Source organism: Corylus avellana, chromosome ca11, assembly GCF_901000735.1.
Source record: "Corylus avellana chromosome ca11, CavTom2PMs-1.0".
NCBI classification, from domain to species: domain Eukaryota; kingdom Viridiplantae; phylum Streptophyta; class Magnoliopsida; order Fagales; family Betulaceae; genus Corylus; species Corylus avellana.
The window spans coordinates 15,512,440-15,525,900 of record NC_081551.1 but is presented as its reverse complement, the minus strand read 5'-3'; the positions used below and the strand labels follow the sequence as shown (position 1 = coordinate 15,525,900).

Below are 13,461 nucleotides of genomic sequence, written 5' to 3'. Positions count from 1 at the left end.
TTTTCTTAAAAACATGGGATATGTCAACTGACTAACCACGCGTATGATATGAGCATGTTTACGTTTTGTAATAATTTGGTAACTACTTTAATAAGTTGTTGATAAGATGCATTGTGTGACATGGTACACCAGTACGTGCAGTATAATGGCCATGAGCATACTATATAGACTTAATTTTATGGTCAAATGCGTGTGTTATTACATGGGCCTCCAATGGTTGTTTCGTGACCAGCACAGCCTTAACAGGCGGTTACTACAGAATATACATCATTAGTAGTGTGGGCCACCCGATGTCAGACTCGTTCGGGCTACTAGTGTTATGGACGGTAGAGTACAATGGTCGGGGCACCAGCATTGTATTACAGGTCCCTCAAGACAACGCCAACCCTGCTGAGAATGGGTAATATCTCGGGTAGACCATATATGATAGTTATGACCTATAAAACACTAGTTTTTCTGCATTAAAACACTTAGGCGATTGCCGCTGGGAGTACACCACTTTTATTAACCAAACAATTCTTTTATCGTGTATTAACAGAGACAACACTTCCTTTTCAATGTTTATAAAAAACTGCACGTTTATTTCTGCTTAATAATAATGAGATCATGCCATACCTAATTGTGAGGTTTACTTACTGAGTCGTTAGACTTACGCGGTTATTACTCTTATAGAGAGCTTGTTCCTAGAAACCAAGAGTGGTATGATTGCTACTACGGACTTTTCTTTAAGATCTTCCTTCTCTTATCAGGTTTGTCTTATATTATCGTTAGTTGCTCCATGTCTTTAATTTGAGGATTTTACTTGTACCATAATGATTTATCGATTTCTCATATTTTTTTCACCTTCCTATGCATTAACTCTAATAATGCTTAGTGGGTAGTTCCCCATTTAACCACCAGTTGGTTAAACTGGGGTAATTGCTAGTAACCCTGCCACGTTGGCCAATGCCGGTTTTGGGGGCATTACAATAGGGGACCACTATTCAGTTTTATTCAGTTAGATAAAAATATTCAGATGGACAAGGATTAAATAGGGGGCCACTAATAATAGAAGAATCACAAAAAGTAAACAAACAATCATATCATCTATCACCGCACAAAGCACATGGACCCAACTACACACACAAACCCCATCATCCACCTGTGAAAGCAACGTTCCAACCATCATCTATTAACATCATAGGAACCCAAATTTATTCAAAAGATTATCGAAATTTCACAAATTAAAGGCAAGTACTAAACTATAAAAGTAATTTAAGAACTACATGACATCGAATTTGAAATATTCCCCTAAAACCACCCCCAATTTTACACAAAACCCTAACTTTAAAAAGATGGTTTTTTTGGGCATACCTTCAAATAACTGTAATCGCAATAGCACAAAAATTTTTGTGCAAGTCAACTTTACCTTTTCTCGATTTAACTTCAATAGTTTGTAGCAATTGGTCGAAGAAATACGAACACGAGGAAGCTTCTACTTTTTCTTCTCTACACAAGTTGGGTTGGAGGTTGTCGGCTAGACTTCACCTAAAAAAAAAAAAATTATTATTAAACACGCGTGGATGTTATCATGGGCAAAGTGGAGATTTCACAACGTGGGTTAGGGTCAATTTGGGAAGAATCAGACCAAAAAAACTCACATGGCTCGTTGGCCACCCCCTCCCACAAGAGGGGTGGCTGCCATTTTTTTTTTTTTTTTAATAAAAAAAACATAAAATTTATTATTATTATTTTTTTTTTTTTTGAGGGGTGGCTGCCACTGAGTTTAGTCGGGCGAGGCAGGCATGTATCATTTGCTAATCGAGCGAGCTTGTACAGTAACAAGCGGGCTTGAATAATGTCGAACTCGATTTCGAGTCAAGTTTAACTGGCGGGTATTGAGCGGGTTCACAAGCCGGCCAGCTCATTTGCAGCCCTAACAATATCTCACAAATAGTCAACATAATCTCCAAACCTCAAAATACAACACATAAATATCATCGACACACTACTACTTCACAACCACACTACAACACAACCAAAATCGTTCCTCATACAACCTCAACACCACATCATAACATCTCAACAACACTAAAACAACAGCACCATAACAAAATCTCCTCACAACAAACGTTACCTCAACAACAACACACATAAACTTCATTAAATCATCAAAACATCAACTCATAAACCTAATAACACAAAACCAAGTGTTGAGAGAATAAAACCTACCTCTTGAAGTTTCCCTTTATTCAAGCTTGTTCTTCGCGTCCTCTCTCTCTCTCTCAACTGAAACAAACAAAGATAGGGAAAATAACTTCCCCTCCAGACCAGATTTTTGTGTTTTATACCCTCAATGTTCATATGAAATCTGACCTTATTCGAACACGTGACAACTGCATTAAATTGAACGTCAAATCTCACCTACCCATGTGTGTCAAACTCTAACCATTCAAACAAATCTACACCAATTCAAACGAGCTTGGCAGCTCAAATCTCAGTCGTTCATCTTCACCTACCACTCCATATGACAGTGCCACATAAAAATGCCATTCTCATTAGAACGAAAACACACTTTTCCAAGTTCGAATCTTGGCCATTCAATTTTCTCCCACAAGCGCATAGGACCACCATGTCGAGGTTCCCTTTTTGTTCGAACGATCTTGGAGCTTGTTAGAACAACATTTCACAATTGTTGAATTCCTTAAAGATTTTCTCCCAAACTTACTATCCTATTAGTCGAGCAACTACGAGCCCGTTACACTTAATCTATTTACACTAAATCTCTCTATTTTCATTATATTATTTATCTTTCTTACGCAGGCAAAAGAGGGAGAGGAAGTCGGAATGAGAAATATGGAGATTATACGGAAACTGGAAAGCAAGCAGACGAATAGTTTTTGTTTTAATATTTATTATTAATTTTTCCAACAAGAAAGTATATTTTATATTGCATATAAGTTTAATAGCCAAAATTAAAACTACAAATAATTACAAGAGTTATACACAAACAGCAGAAAAGTAGGCTTCTTATTCAGAACTCCCATGTCACTGAAGCAGCAAAGGGTTTTCGTTTTTGACTAGAACAAACAAAAATTGGATATAGCTCTTGATTTTATACAAGGAAATCTAAAAACAAGCATGGAGGGCAAGATTCTAAAGAATAAGGGAATGCTCATGTAGTAGTAATAACAGCAACATACAAAGGAAGCCTCAATTGCATCCACAAGTAGCGAGGGCGTTGTTTATGGATTCAAATCTCCAACAATTGCTATTCGAATTACAAGCAACCTGGCCAACAAATGTGTGAGGACTTTTATAGGATCTACCTGCCCAAACACGTAGGTGGGCTGCCCGACACCTACTTGAACAAGTAGGTTTTATTGGAGCTTTCTCAGATTTGCAGACCGAATCGATACCAATGCAGGCAGTAAAATTGTTGGAGATCTCTATCTGTTGTCTATAGACCTAATTTTTCCAAGGAAGCCCGGATTTCATCGCTGCTACATTCTTCAGTTGTCTGAACAATATTGGGGCTGTCAGATGGCATGACATCCGAAAGTGGGTAGCTTCTGTTGGCATGAAGTTGATTAATGGCACTGCTACAAGTTCCCTTCAATATTACACTTTTGTGCAGCCCACCAAGCAATCCTTCATAATCTGTGTCCCCACATTCTCCAACAAAAACCACCATCTTTGACAACTCCACACCCCAACGAACATATAGATACCTGAAGATGTGTCAAGTCATTAAATACCAAGAACAAGATAATCCACATTTTGTGGATTAGGATATTAAGCAAGCAAGTTTCAGACTTGGATATATAGAATAAAAAATATAAAAAATAAAAACATCAGGAGAAGTTCAGACCTCTGCCATCAATTATGAAACATGCAAAGAACAAGCCTCTAAACATTGTTAATTCAACCAAGGAATTGAATTGAACCAACCAGTTGCTAAATCACTTGAAAACAGTTCCGAAATTTCGAGAAAACATGTCTATTATTTGATGGTGGAAACATAGATGTAATTTACCACAGGAATTGAAAACAAGCCACTCACATTGCACAGGCCTTTACTCCAAAATATGTTGCTTTTAATAACTAATTACAAGTCTCGTTTGAGGTGAATTACTCATGCAACCATTTAGCAATTGATTTTTTGGCATGAAAATCCATAATAATATAACTCCAAAATGAGGGAGAGGGTCAAAGTTACAAAATATTAAAAGTAATGCTACTCTCACACTCATTTATCACACTTATTTCACACTAGCTGATGTGATGTATTTTAAGTGGCTTTTCTTTTCTTTTTTTAGGTGGCTTACATTAGAAGCCACTTAAAATACACCACGCAAGCGGGCGTGAAATGAGTGTGAAGAGTAGCATTACTTTGATATTAAATCAATAATTCAGATCAAAATCATTATAATACCCCTGATCAACCAAAAAAAAAAAAAAAAACAACTATACCTGAGGGCTTGGGAACGTGATGCCAATACAGGAATCACATTAAGCCTGGTCCCATTCTGACAATAAATAGCATGGCAACGCAGACCTTGAATTCTCAGCGCCTTCTTAAGCTCCTTAACAGGAGGTACCTAAAAGATAATATCAAAAGAAATTAGAGATAATTTCTCAAAATGTAGACCCCATGCATTGCACCTTATATATGTGAACCCATTGGAGAAATTTTACGAACAATAAATATCAAATAAATAGATTCATCCTCAATTCAAGTAGACAATATTGATCATTTCATTCAGCATTCCCAATGAGCATAAACAAAATTTACCATTTCTGGCTTGTGCACTTTAAAAGCATAACAGTAGTTGGTTGAAAGTTGTTCAGCTGCAGTAAGCAGCTGTTCCGCATTCCCAGCCTTTTTATCATTGATAGAAGCTGCCCAACGAACCAAAGTCTTCCTCAGGCCTTCTCCACCCCAACGGTATTCAACGTGTGAGTGGTAATAAAAGTCAACCACGAATGGACTATCCTCCAGATTAAGAGATGAATAGTAGAGATCACTGCCACTGTTACAAATAAAAGCGTCAAAATCATTAGGGCTCAACCCCCCTGAGACCAGAAATGAGTGTATCTCAGATATGGTCAAGGATGTTGACAATATGAACCCTAAAGAGCCTTCACTCCTTCCCTTTTCTGTAGCTTCAAAAATCTTTCTGATGGTTTCAAGAAGACCTGTATCACTATCGCAATCCACAGCAATGACAAGGAGATGTTTCCTCCTCCTCAGTGCCGGAAATCTGTTATGATGGTCTGCTTTCTCTGTGGATCCAGCCTTTCGCGCATCCTTTGAAATGCCCTTTGACCATGTCAAAACGGCATTCTCTAACTTACTCCCTCTATCAGCAGCATTTCCTTCAGATTCTAAAGAATTATCATTTCCAGTAGACATACTCTTTTCTCCATCCATTGAAAATTTTAAGTTCAAAGATATATCCTGTATATCTCTCAAGGAATCTCCGGGTGACTCTGATTCTGAACTTTCATCTCCATCATCACCTCTTTGCCAATGTGGATACCTTGGTTTGCAGGTAGCTATTCGAGATAGGTAAGTCTTGCAATGCTCTGGCCATGAAAACAGCTGAACATTCTTTAAACCATTCTGCCGACATCTTGCCCAAAGCTGCTTATCCGCAACAAGCTTTAGAAGAGCATCTGCAATGGACTGCTGATCATGGGGATCAACAAGAAGACCATTGTCAAGTACCTGCAGAAATAGCTCCTATCAGTTTCGGAACACTGAGGTGGAACCTCTTCCATTTTGTCTAGCATTATATCCTTACAAGCTTCTGACCAATACAACCAATGAGCAGGCCTACCCGATGTATATCGACAGGACCTCCATTTTTGGTGGCAACCATAGGCAAACCATAAGCTGCTGCCTGTTCCGAAAGAAGAGCAGAAGTTATATTGGTTTTGAATTACAATTAACCTGAGAAAGATGAACTCTTCATATGTACAAAATGAGCACCTCAATAAGAGTAAGTCCAAATGGTTCAATGAAAGCTGGATTAATGAAAACCCCCTGCATTAAAATTGAATCAGAATGAAAGATCTGACAAGGAAAAAAAACATATAAACATACATCTCCATCAGCGAGCATACAAGATATAGGGATAGAACACCCATTCACCATCTTAGCATGCATAACTTAATAGCAAAAGCAATCGAGAATGATGAATTAACATTAAAAACAAATGTTACTATGAGACTGCTAATTAACTAAATTGTTGAATGCTGGAGCACAGTGGTGATATCAAATTCTTTATAATACTGATATCAAAATAATACGCAGTTGGGGGATGCGAAAATACATATAGTTCCAGAGATTAAAAAGGGGGGAAATATACTACAGTCACCAAAGGACTCCATGAGTTCAGTAAAAACAAACCAAATAAACAAATAAATATAGTTAGTGGATTGCACTCTGTACAGTTTAGTAGAAGGTGGGCTATCTCCAACAACATGCAATTTATCCTAATTAAAGCTTAAGGGTATATCATCTCTCATCTCAATCTGATATATAAACTAAAAGGAGTACCTTTGTCTTTGCTGCTAGACGATAAATGTCAGGAACATCAGACTGTTTGTGGTGTTTGGGGTATGCCACTTGCCCATAGAGATCAAATTTGTCAATAAGCTTAAGCACTGAGAGAAGAACAGAAGAATTCGTGCTTGACATTTCATCAATTCCTTCACGATTGCCCATAATTAGTGTCTGCATGGTACAGAGAGAAAGAAAAGGTATAGGACAAATCACATCAGGAACAAATCCAATTTAGCTAATCAACACAATCAAGAAGATTTCTTCAGCAAACAAGTCCCATGAGGTGATTCAACATACAAGGTTAGCAAGCTCTCTTAGTGAACGGCATTCTCCAAATGCTTTGACCAAAGTTGTGATGTTCTTTTTGGGATCTGGTCTAGCAAGGGCAAGTATCATGGGCTTGCGAGGATTGGTAAAGAAGCGCGCTATCTGTAAAATGGCAAGTTTAAAATTAGCATGAATTCATCAACCAAATAAACTATGAAAACAAAAAACCTGGCAAAGCAGAATATCTTCAAAACCGTCTAGGACACATCAAAGTAAACACAAAAGGAATAATTTGAACCTCGGACCAGATATGTGGGTCAGGAGAAGTAGGATGTTCTTCATTTCCTTCTGTCTCACCCTCCATATCACCATCTTGTGGAACAATATGATGGAACTCCATTCCAGGAGGAATTACCTGCAGAGACATATAAATGATAACATATATATAAGTATGAGCAAGAAATTTACCTAGGAAACTTATCATAACACCACGGGAACAGGAAACCATTTATGTATAAGAAGTTAAATATTACTTTGTATCAGGGTGGGAAACAAACAAAACATTGCCTGTCTGCCCAATTCAATTTAGGCACGAATTTCAGCATGCATGCATTTTCTAATTATATAAGAGGCAATTCACTCGGGATTTGTTTCTTTTAAGTCAAGTGAAAAGATAGCTCAGCATCCATGATCAGAACCTTGAGAGCAGGAGATACTGATACTTCTAACTTCGCAATCAAGAAAAGCAACTACCACTTCCACAAGAATATAAGAAGCATCCTATTACTTACGGCCATACGAGGCATGAACCTGCCATAACAGCTAACATTACGCCTGATCCTTGCCCGTAGTTTACGCTCCAGTACTGGATCAAAACCATCATACAAACGCCATTGCTCCTCTATCTCTTGTCCAGTGCTAGTTATCACTATTTCAGAGGCATCAAGGGCTATTTCCTCTGCCTCTATCCGACGCACAATTTTGTATGTCATGTTTATTTCATCCTTGGACAGACGGCCTTGCTTTAGAAGTTGTTCCAACTTGTCTCGGCCAAGTGAGTGGCCCGTAAAAAGCATTGGTACATTTAGGGCACCAGATAGAAGAGCAGCAGAATCCCCAGCATCTGCATAATGCCCATGGATGGCAACAGGCCAGATTGGGTGCCCACCACCTATTTGCTCACCCAAAGCTCTGGACATCTGTATTATATGGCTAAGTGCACCATCAACAAATTCAGGGATGTACGGCCACAGAAGTTCTTTGGGAATGTATTTCTCTTTTGGACCAAATGGTATACGAATAATATAGGCACCACTGCTCTCCCCAATGTCATCCATTAAACCTTCTGAGTCTCTTGGAGTCAGCATCTCTATGGGCTCCCCATAACTCCAATCTACATCTGGTGAAGATACTTGTCTAGTTAACAAATCAACCCGATACACACCAGGCATTGAGCCCAAGGCCCTAGCAAGCTCCACAACATACTTAACCTAAAAGGACAAAAACCAAGAGCATTCAAGTATCTACATCAGAAAACTATATAAGGTATACAATGTAGCCCAAAAAGATCATACGATCAGGACCACATTGATAACAAATATTTCTACAGAAAAATATTATTACCTGACCACCAGTATCAGAATCACGACCGAGCTCCATATTTTCACCCCGTATAAGACCATGAATGCTGCACAGATACTAATTGTTAAAAGTGATTAAAGACCATTATGCATACAATAGAGAGACCAAAGTTTGTATACCTCAACATTGAGCAATACATTTACGTCAATTATCATTACAGCATGCTTAGCATCTTTTATTTCCCTTCGGTGATAAAACAATTGAGGTTGAAGAATGGTTATATTCTTTCATTAGATACATAAAACAGAAGCTGTAAGCAATTTTCTTGAGTACAATGACAGACAGAAACACCACCTATTCCATTCACAATACAGTGGAACACCAAATTTGAAAAATTAGAGCATTAAAGTTCATTCCGTGCCTTATAAGTACTATGTATAGTTTTTTCCCTTTCTGTTGACTAGCCCATGTCTCCATTGCATCAATGGAACTGATTCTTGGCAATCTGCCTCTGTTGCTCTCACCATGAGCTGATATGTCACTGGTGACTACATCTCCCTTCTCTCCCTCTGATAAGTCTTCAGACATATCAGCAACTGCTTCTCTGCGGCCTCGTTCACGTTCAAGACGACGTTTAGCCATTCTTTGGGCTTCTTCTCCCTCAAGCTACAAAAAAAATAAATAAATAAATAAAAATAATAACTCAGACCAGAACATGATGTTTTCTTTTAATATGTACAAAGAATCCAGATATTCCAATGAATAGTTGCACAAGCATGGTTAAGAATGAGTTATCTTGTGGCTAAAAAATATATTTTATTTTTCTTCTTTGCCCATCTATCAAGCAAATCGACACTTACCGTCTTCAACATAAGACCTTCTAAATTCTAATCAAAATATATTTAGTTGTGAAGGACCGGCAAAGTAATAATTTGTGACCAAGACAAATAGCATTACAACTAAATACTCCTTTGAAACAGTAAAATTAATACCAACAGAAATCAATGTAATCAATTACCTATACTGTTTTATTCTGCAACAGACCCAATATCCCCAAGTTCAAAACAGAAATTTCTAGATTTCATATTCTCCAACAAGATCAAAGAAACTACCAACTTCTTCAAGATGAGTAGGAAGATCTGTGTTGGGCTGGAGGTCGGCATTTTGAAATTCCAAAAAGAAGAACAAAATTTAGTAAAAAGAATAAATTAAAAAAAAATATATATATATATATATATATAATCAAATCACACCGAAAATTAAACCCCAATCGATAACAGTAACCAACCAATCAACAACACCAGTTCACAAACTTCTGCATCAATCACTCTATCACCCACTAAAAAAAATGATAAATGCACAAAAACCCATATCATAACTTTTCTTTACAATCAAACAGAAGATCACCCCAAATCTAGAAAATTCAGTCGCATGAAGCAAGCAACCAAAACAGAGAACTCTCATCAAATGAAAAAACAAAAAACTTACCTGCTTTTTCTGGCGAGCCAAGTTCCAAATCCTCCAGCACATATTCTCCAGCCTCGTATTCCTCTCCTGGGGACTCCTCGTCGCCGCGGCCTATATCACACGCCACATCATCAATTGCAGAAGAAACAGAGAAACTTGTAGAAACAGAAAATTCATGGTTTATATAACATAAACATAATAACAGAGAGAAAAGAAAGAAAAATGAGATGGGTGTAGGCACCTTAACCCAGGAACGGTGGAGATCGGTCTCATCGAAGCCGGTGATGACCTCCTCGACGAAGTAGCGGGTGGGGCTGAAGTGGCCTCGCTCTCTGAGCAGCAGAGATGACTTGGCGTCGTCTAGCGCTGGACCCGCGTCCAATATGGCTTCCAGGTAGCTGTTTATCCAATCGTTCCCGGCCATTCTCCACCTCTCCCCTTGATTTCCTCTGCTCTGTTTTCTCGGCCAACTTCTCAGGAAAAACACAGAGAGAGAAAAAAAAAAAAAAAAAAAGAGATATTCACAGAGAGACAGACAACAAGCCCTTCTTTTAAGCTTTTACTGTCTCGCCGATACCCGATACGTTAACGACAACGACTCCCACGATACTCATTTTCAATTCATGTAGGAAGAAACCGTGTTTAAGCGCTAAAGAAATTAAGAAGAAACTTTCTTTTTATATTTTTGGGGTATTTTGATTTAAACCACGAAGATTCCGGAACTCCATATTCATGTGCAGAGACTGTGTCGTGGATCCCACGGGTCGGGTCTGAATATTACTTGTCCACGCAAGTTTTTGACTCACGTGACGTGCCGGATAACTAGACTTTTGGTTCCATTCAAGAAAATATAAGAAAAATTCCATTTTTATTTTATAATTATTTTATTCTACTGGCGTGATAGTTTTAATCAATTTTAGAATTAATTATTGTTAAAAAATATTTTTTTATTTTATAATTATTCAACAATACTGATTTGACAATCTTAACTGTTGAATTAATTTTTGTTAAAAAAAATTCAATGATTGATCGAAACTGCTGCCACATTAGCTGTAAGAGATAATTGTGAAATAAAAAATATAGTAAATAGCAGTACTGGAGAAGAAAATTAGGGTTAGTTATTACCGCACCAACATTGTGAAATAATTGTAAATTCAATAAATGAATTATTAGATATTTTTGGAATATGGGATTTTTTTTTTATGCCATATTCAGAAGAATCTTTAAGGAATTATTTGTGTGTTTTTTTGCAAAATATGCTGTACAAGATGAACTTGAAATAATATCTCACATATACCTAAAAAGGAAATATCTCACATATTTTATTTTTGTTTGAAACACCAATAATATTATCTATTAAAAAAAAAAAGAGCCAATAGGGAATAGGGTCACAAAAATAGATTTTATTTTTTTTACGAGCTACTAAAAATAGATGGGTGGAGCCGTGGAAGTTGAGCCTTTGAGGTGGTAAGAAAAAGACAGGAGTGAGTGGGAGTGGGAGTGGGTTCTGGAAGGATTAGAATGAGAGAAAAACAATAGTTAATCTCTATTTTACTAAAAATAAAATTTTCACATTCTCATAAATACGAGGTTTTATAGATTATAAAATGATTGACAGATATATTAATTAAGGTTTCTCTCCAAGAATTAGCTCAATTGGTTGGAGACCACGCCTTATAAAGTCGAGGTCTCTAGTTCGAATTCGCATCCCCCTCTTCTGTGGACATGTCAAAATTAGGGTTTGCAATTTTAAAAAGTGCGATTTGTAATTTTTTTTTAAAAGATTAAATATCTTATTCACCCTTATGGTTTAACTTCTTTATTTTTTAACTCATATGGTTTACTTTTTATCACAAGAAATTCCTCTGGTTTGTCTAAAGACGGAAATAGTCCTTCCGTCAAAATTTTATCCAAAATTTGACGTCACGTCAGCACCAATCACGATTTGACACATGTCCATATAATTAATTAATTCAAAACATGATTTTTTAAAAAAATTTAAAACATGAAAAAATTATTTTTAATTAAATTTTAAAAAATAAATAAATAAAATTTTGGGGGTAGATCTTTGGCCAGCCACCCCCTTTTTGGCCATGGGATAGTTCGGCCACCCAAGAGCCTTCCGGCAATTTTTTTTTTTTTTTTTTTTTTTTCAATACACCAAAGAGGGGTCCTGCAAGAGGAGCTTTGGAGCACAGATTCATCATTGACACTGGAGATTATGCAAATGTTAGAATCACAGACACAGGCCTGCTCTTCTGCTGAAATGGAATCCCTCCCTTTTTTTTTTTTTCTTTAAGGAAATGGAATCCTTCTTACTGTATAATCCACCTCTATCATCAGCCATCACTCTACTCAATGGCATTGCAGGTCATATACATCCTTTCCTAGCCCGCAATTGCACTTGGCCAGGGGTAGCCAAACCACTCTCAAGGGCTATGGAGTGGTTAATTTGAGAGTGACCGAACCACCCCATGGCTAAAGGCCATCCCCAAATTTATTTATTTTTTTTAATTAATTAATTAATTATATGAAAACGTATCAAACCGTGATTTGTGCTGACGTAGCGTTCGGTCAAATTTTGGACGGAATTTTGACAAAGAAACTATCTTCGTCTTTAGGTAAACTAAAGAGACATCCTGTGATAAAAAGTAAACTCTAGGAGTTAAAAAATAAAGAAGTTAAACTATAGGGGTGAATAAGGTATTTAACCCTTTTTTAAAATGCAGTTAAGCATTTGACAAAATCGCTGTTTAGCCTTTAAAATTGTGGATTTTCAAAAAATGCAACATCTTGCCTATGATTTGAAAACGCATTTTTCTATGTTTTTCAAATCACACTTTCTAAAAAACGCAATTTCAAACAATTCATTTTTTGCGATTTGGTTTAAAATCGCATTTCTTGTCAATGAAATTGCAATGCCAAACACACCCTAAAATATGCCTCAAACTAAAGGTTGCCACATTCTCACTAAAAAAAAAAAAAAAAAATCTCATAAAACATTTTTTGGTGTTTAGCTTATACGTAAAATGAGTGAAAAAAAAAAAAAAACAGCCGGCAACTTCCAACAATCGCCGTCGAAGGTTCGGCAATCATCTTGTGGTTTGAGAAGTATAAACTCAAACTCAAAAAATTGCTTGCAAAATTTAGAAATAAAAACCATTTTCCAATAAAAAAAAAATGGTCAAATCAAAAATATTTTCAGATTGACCATTATTTTTGGTAGCACAAAACACTAAAAAAACACAAAAAAATATTTTACACCGAAACAAATAAAGCCTAACTATTCATATTTGGCGGCGGTCATTCTCCATTCTTCTCTATCTTTACTATTTTTTAAAATCTAATAGTTGACTAACTTAGACTAAATTTAATATATATTTTAAATGTTTATATACACTTGATACTATTTGAAATGTTTATAGACATTTGTTACCTCGTAGCTTCGGCTATAATTTTTCAGAGCTTTTTGCTCTGTAATGTAAAAGCGTTATACTCGTGATCCTTCTTCAATGAGACTGAAATTTTTTTTAAATAAAAAAAAAAAAATTATGTGTAGAATATTTCCTCCAAACTGATTTGAATGAAATTTTCCA

General features: G+C 36.6%; 1 protein-coding gene across 1 annotated transcript; it reads right to left on the bottom strand.

Moving 5' to 3' along the window:
- Nucleotides 1-2,979: 2,979 nt before the first annotated feature.
- LOC132164903 (probable sucrose-phosphate synthase 1) lies at nucleotides 2,980-10,525 on the bottom strand. The gene is made up of 13 exons (XM_059575415.1): nucleotides 10,107-10,525; nucleotides 9,887-9,976; nucleotides 8,820-9,064; nucleotides 8,441-8,504; nucleotides 7,609-8,307; nucleotides 7,116-7,232; nucleotides 6,848-6,979; nucleotides 6,545-6,721; nucleotides 5,975-6,028; nucleotides 5,823-5,885; nucleotides 4,775-5,710; nucleotides 4,453-4,580; nucleotides 2,980-3,710 (listed from the first exon to the last, which is right to left on the bottom strand). The coding sequence occupies exons 1-13, from the start codon at nucleotides 10,287-10,289 to the stop codon at nucleotides 3,440-3,442; spliced, it is 3,159 nt and encodes a 1,052-aa protein (XP_059431398.1). The 5' UTR covers nucleotides 10,290-10,525; the 3' UTR covers nucleotides 2,980-3,439.
- Nucleotides 10,526-13,461: the final 2,936 nt, after the last annotated feature.

Excerpts from the sequence above, each read along its gene's own strand:
- LOC132164903 (XM_059575415.1), bottom strand. The coding sequence starts at position 10,289 with ATGGCCGGGAACGATTGGATAAACAGCTACCTGGAAGCCATATTGGAC. Across the intron at positions 6,722-6,847 it reads TAAGAGAGCTTGCTAACCTT|ACACTAATTATGGGCAATCG; the intron begins GTATGTTGAATC and ends TGTACCATGCAG. Across the intron at positions 3,711-4,452 it reads TCACGTTCCCAAGCCCTCAG|GTATCTATATGTTCGTTGGG; the intron begins GTATAGTTGTTT and ends ACACATCTTCAG.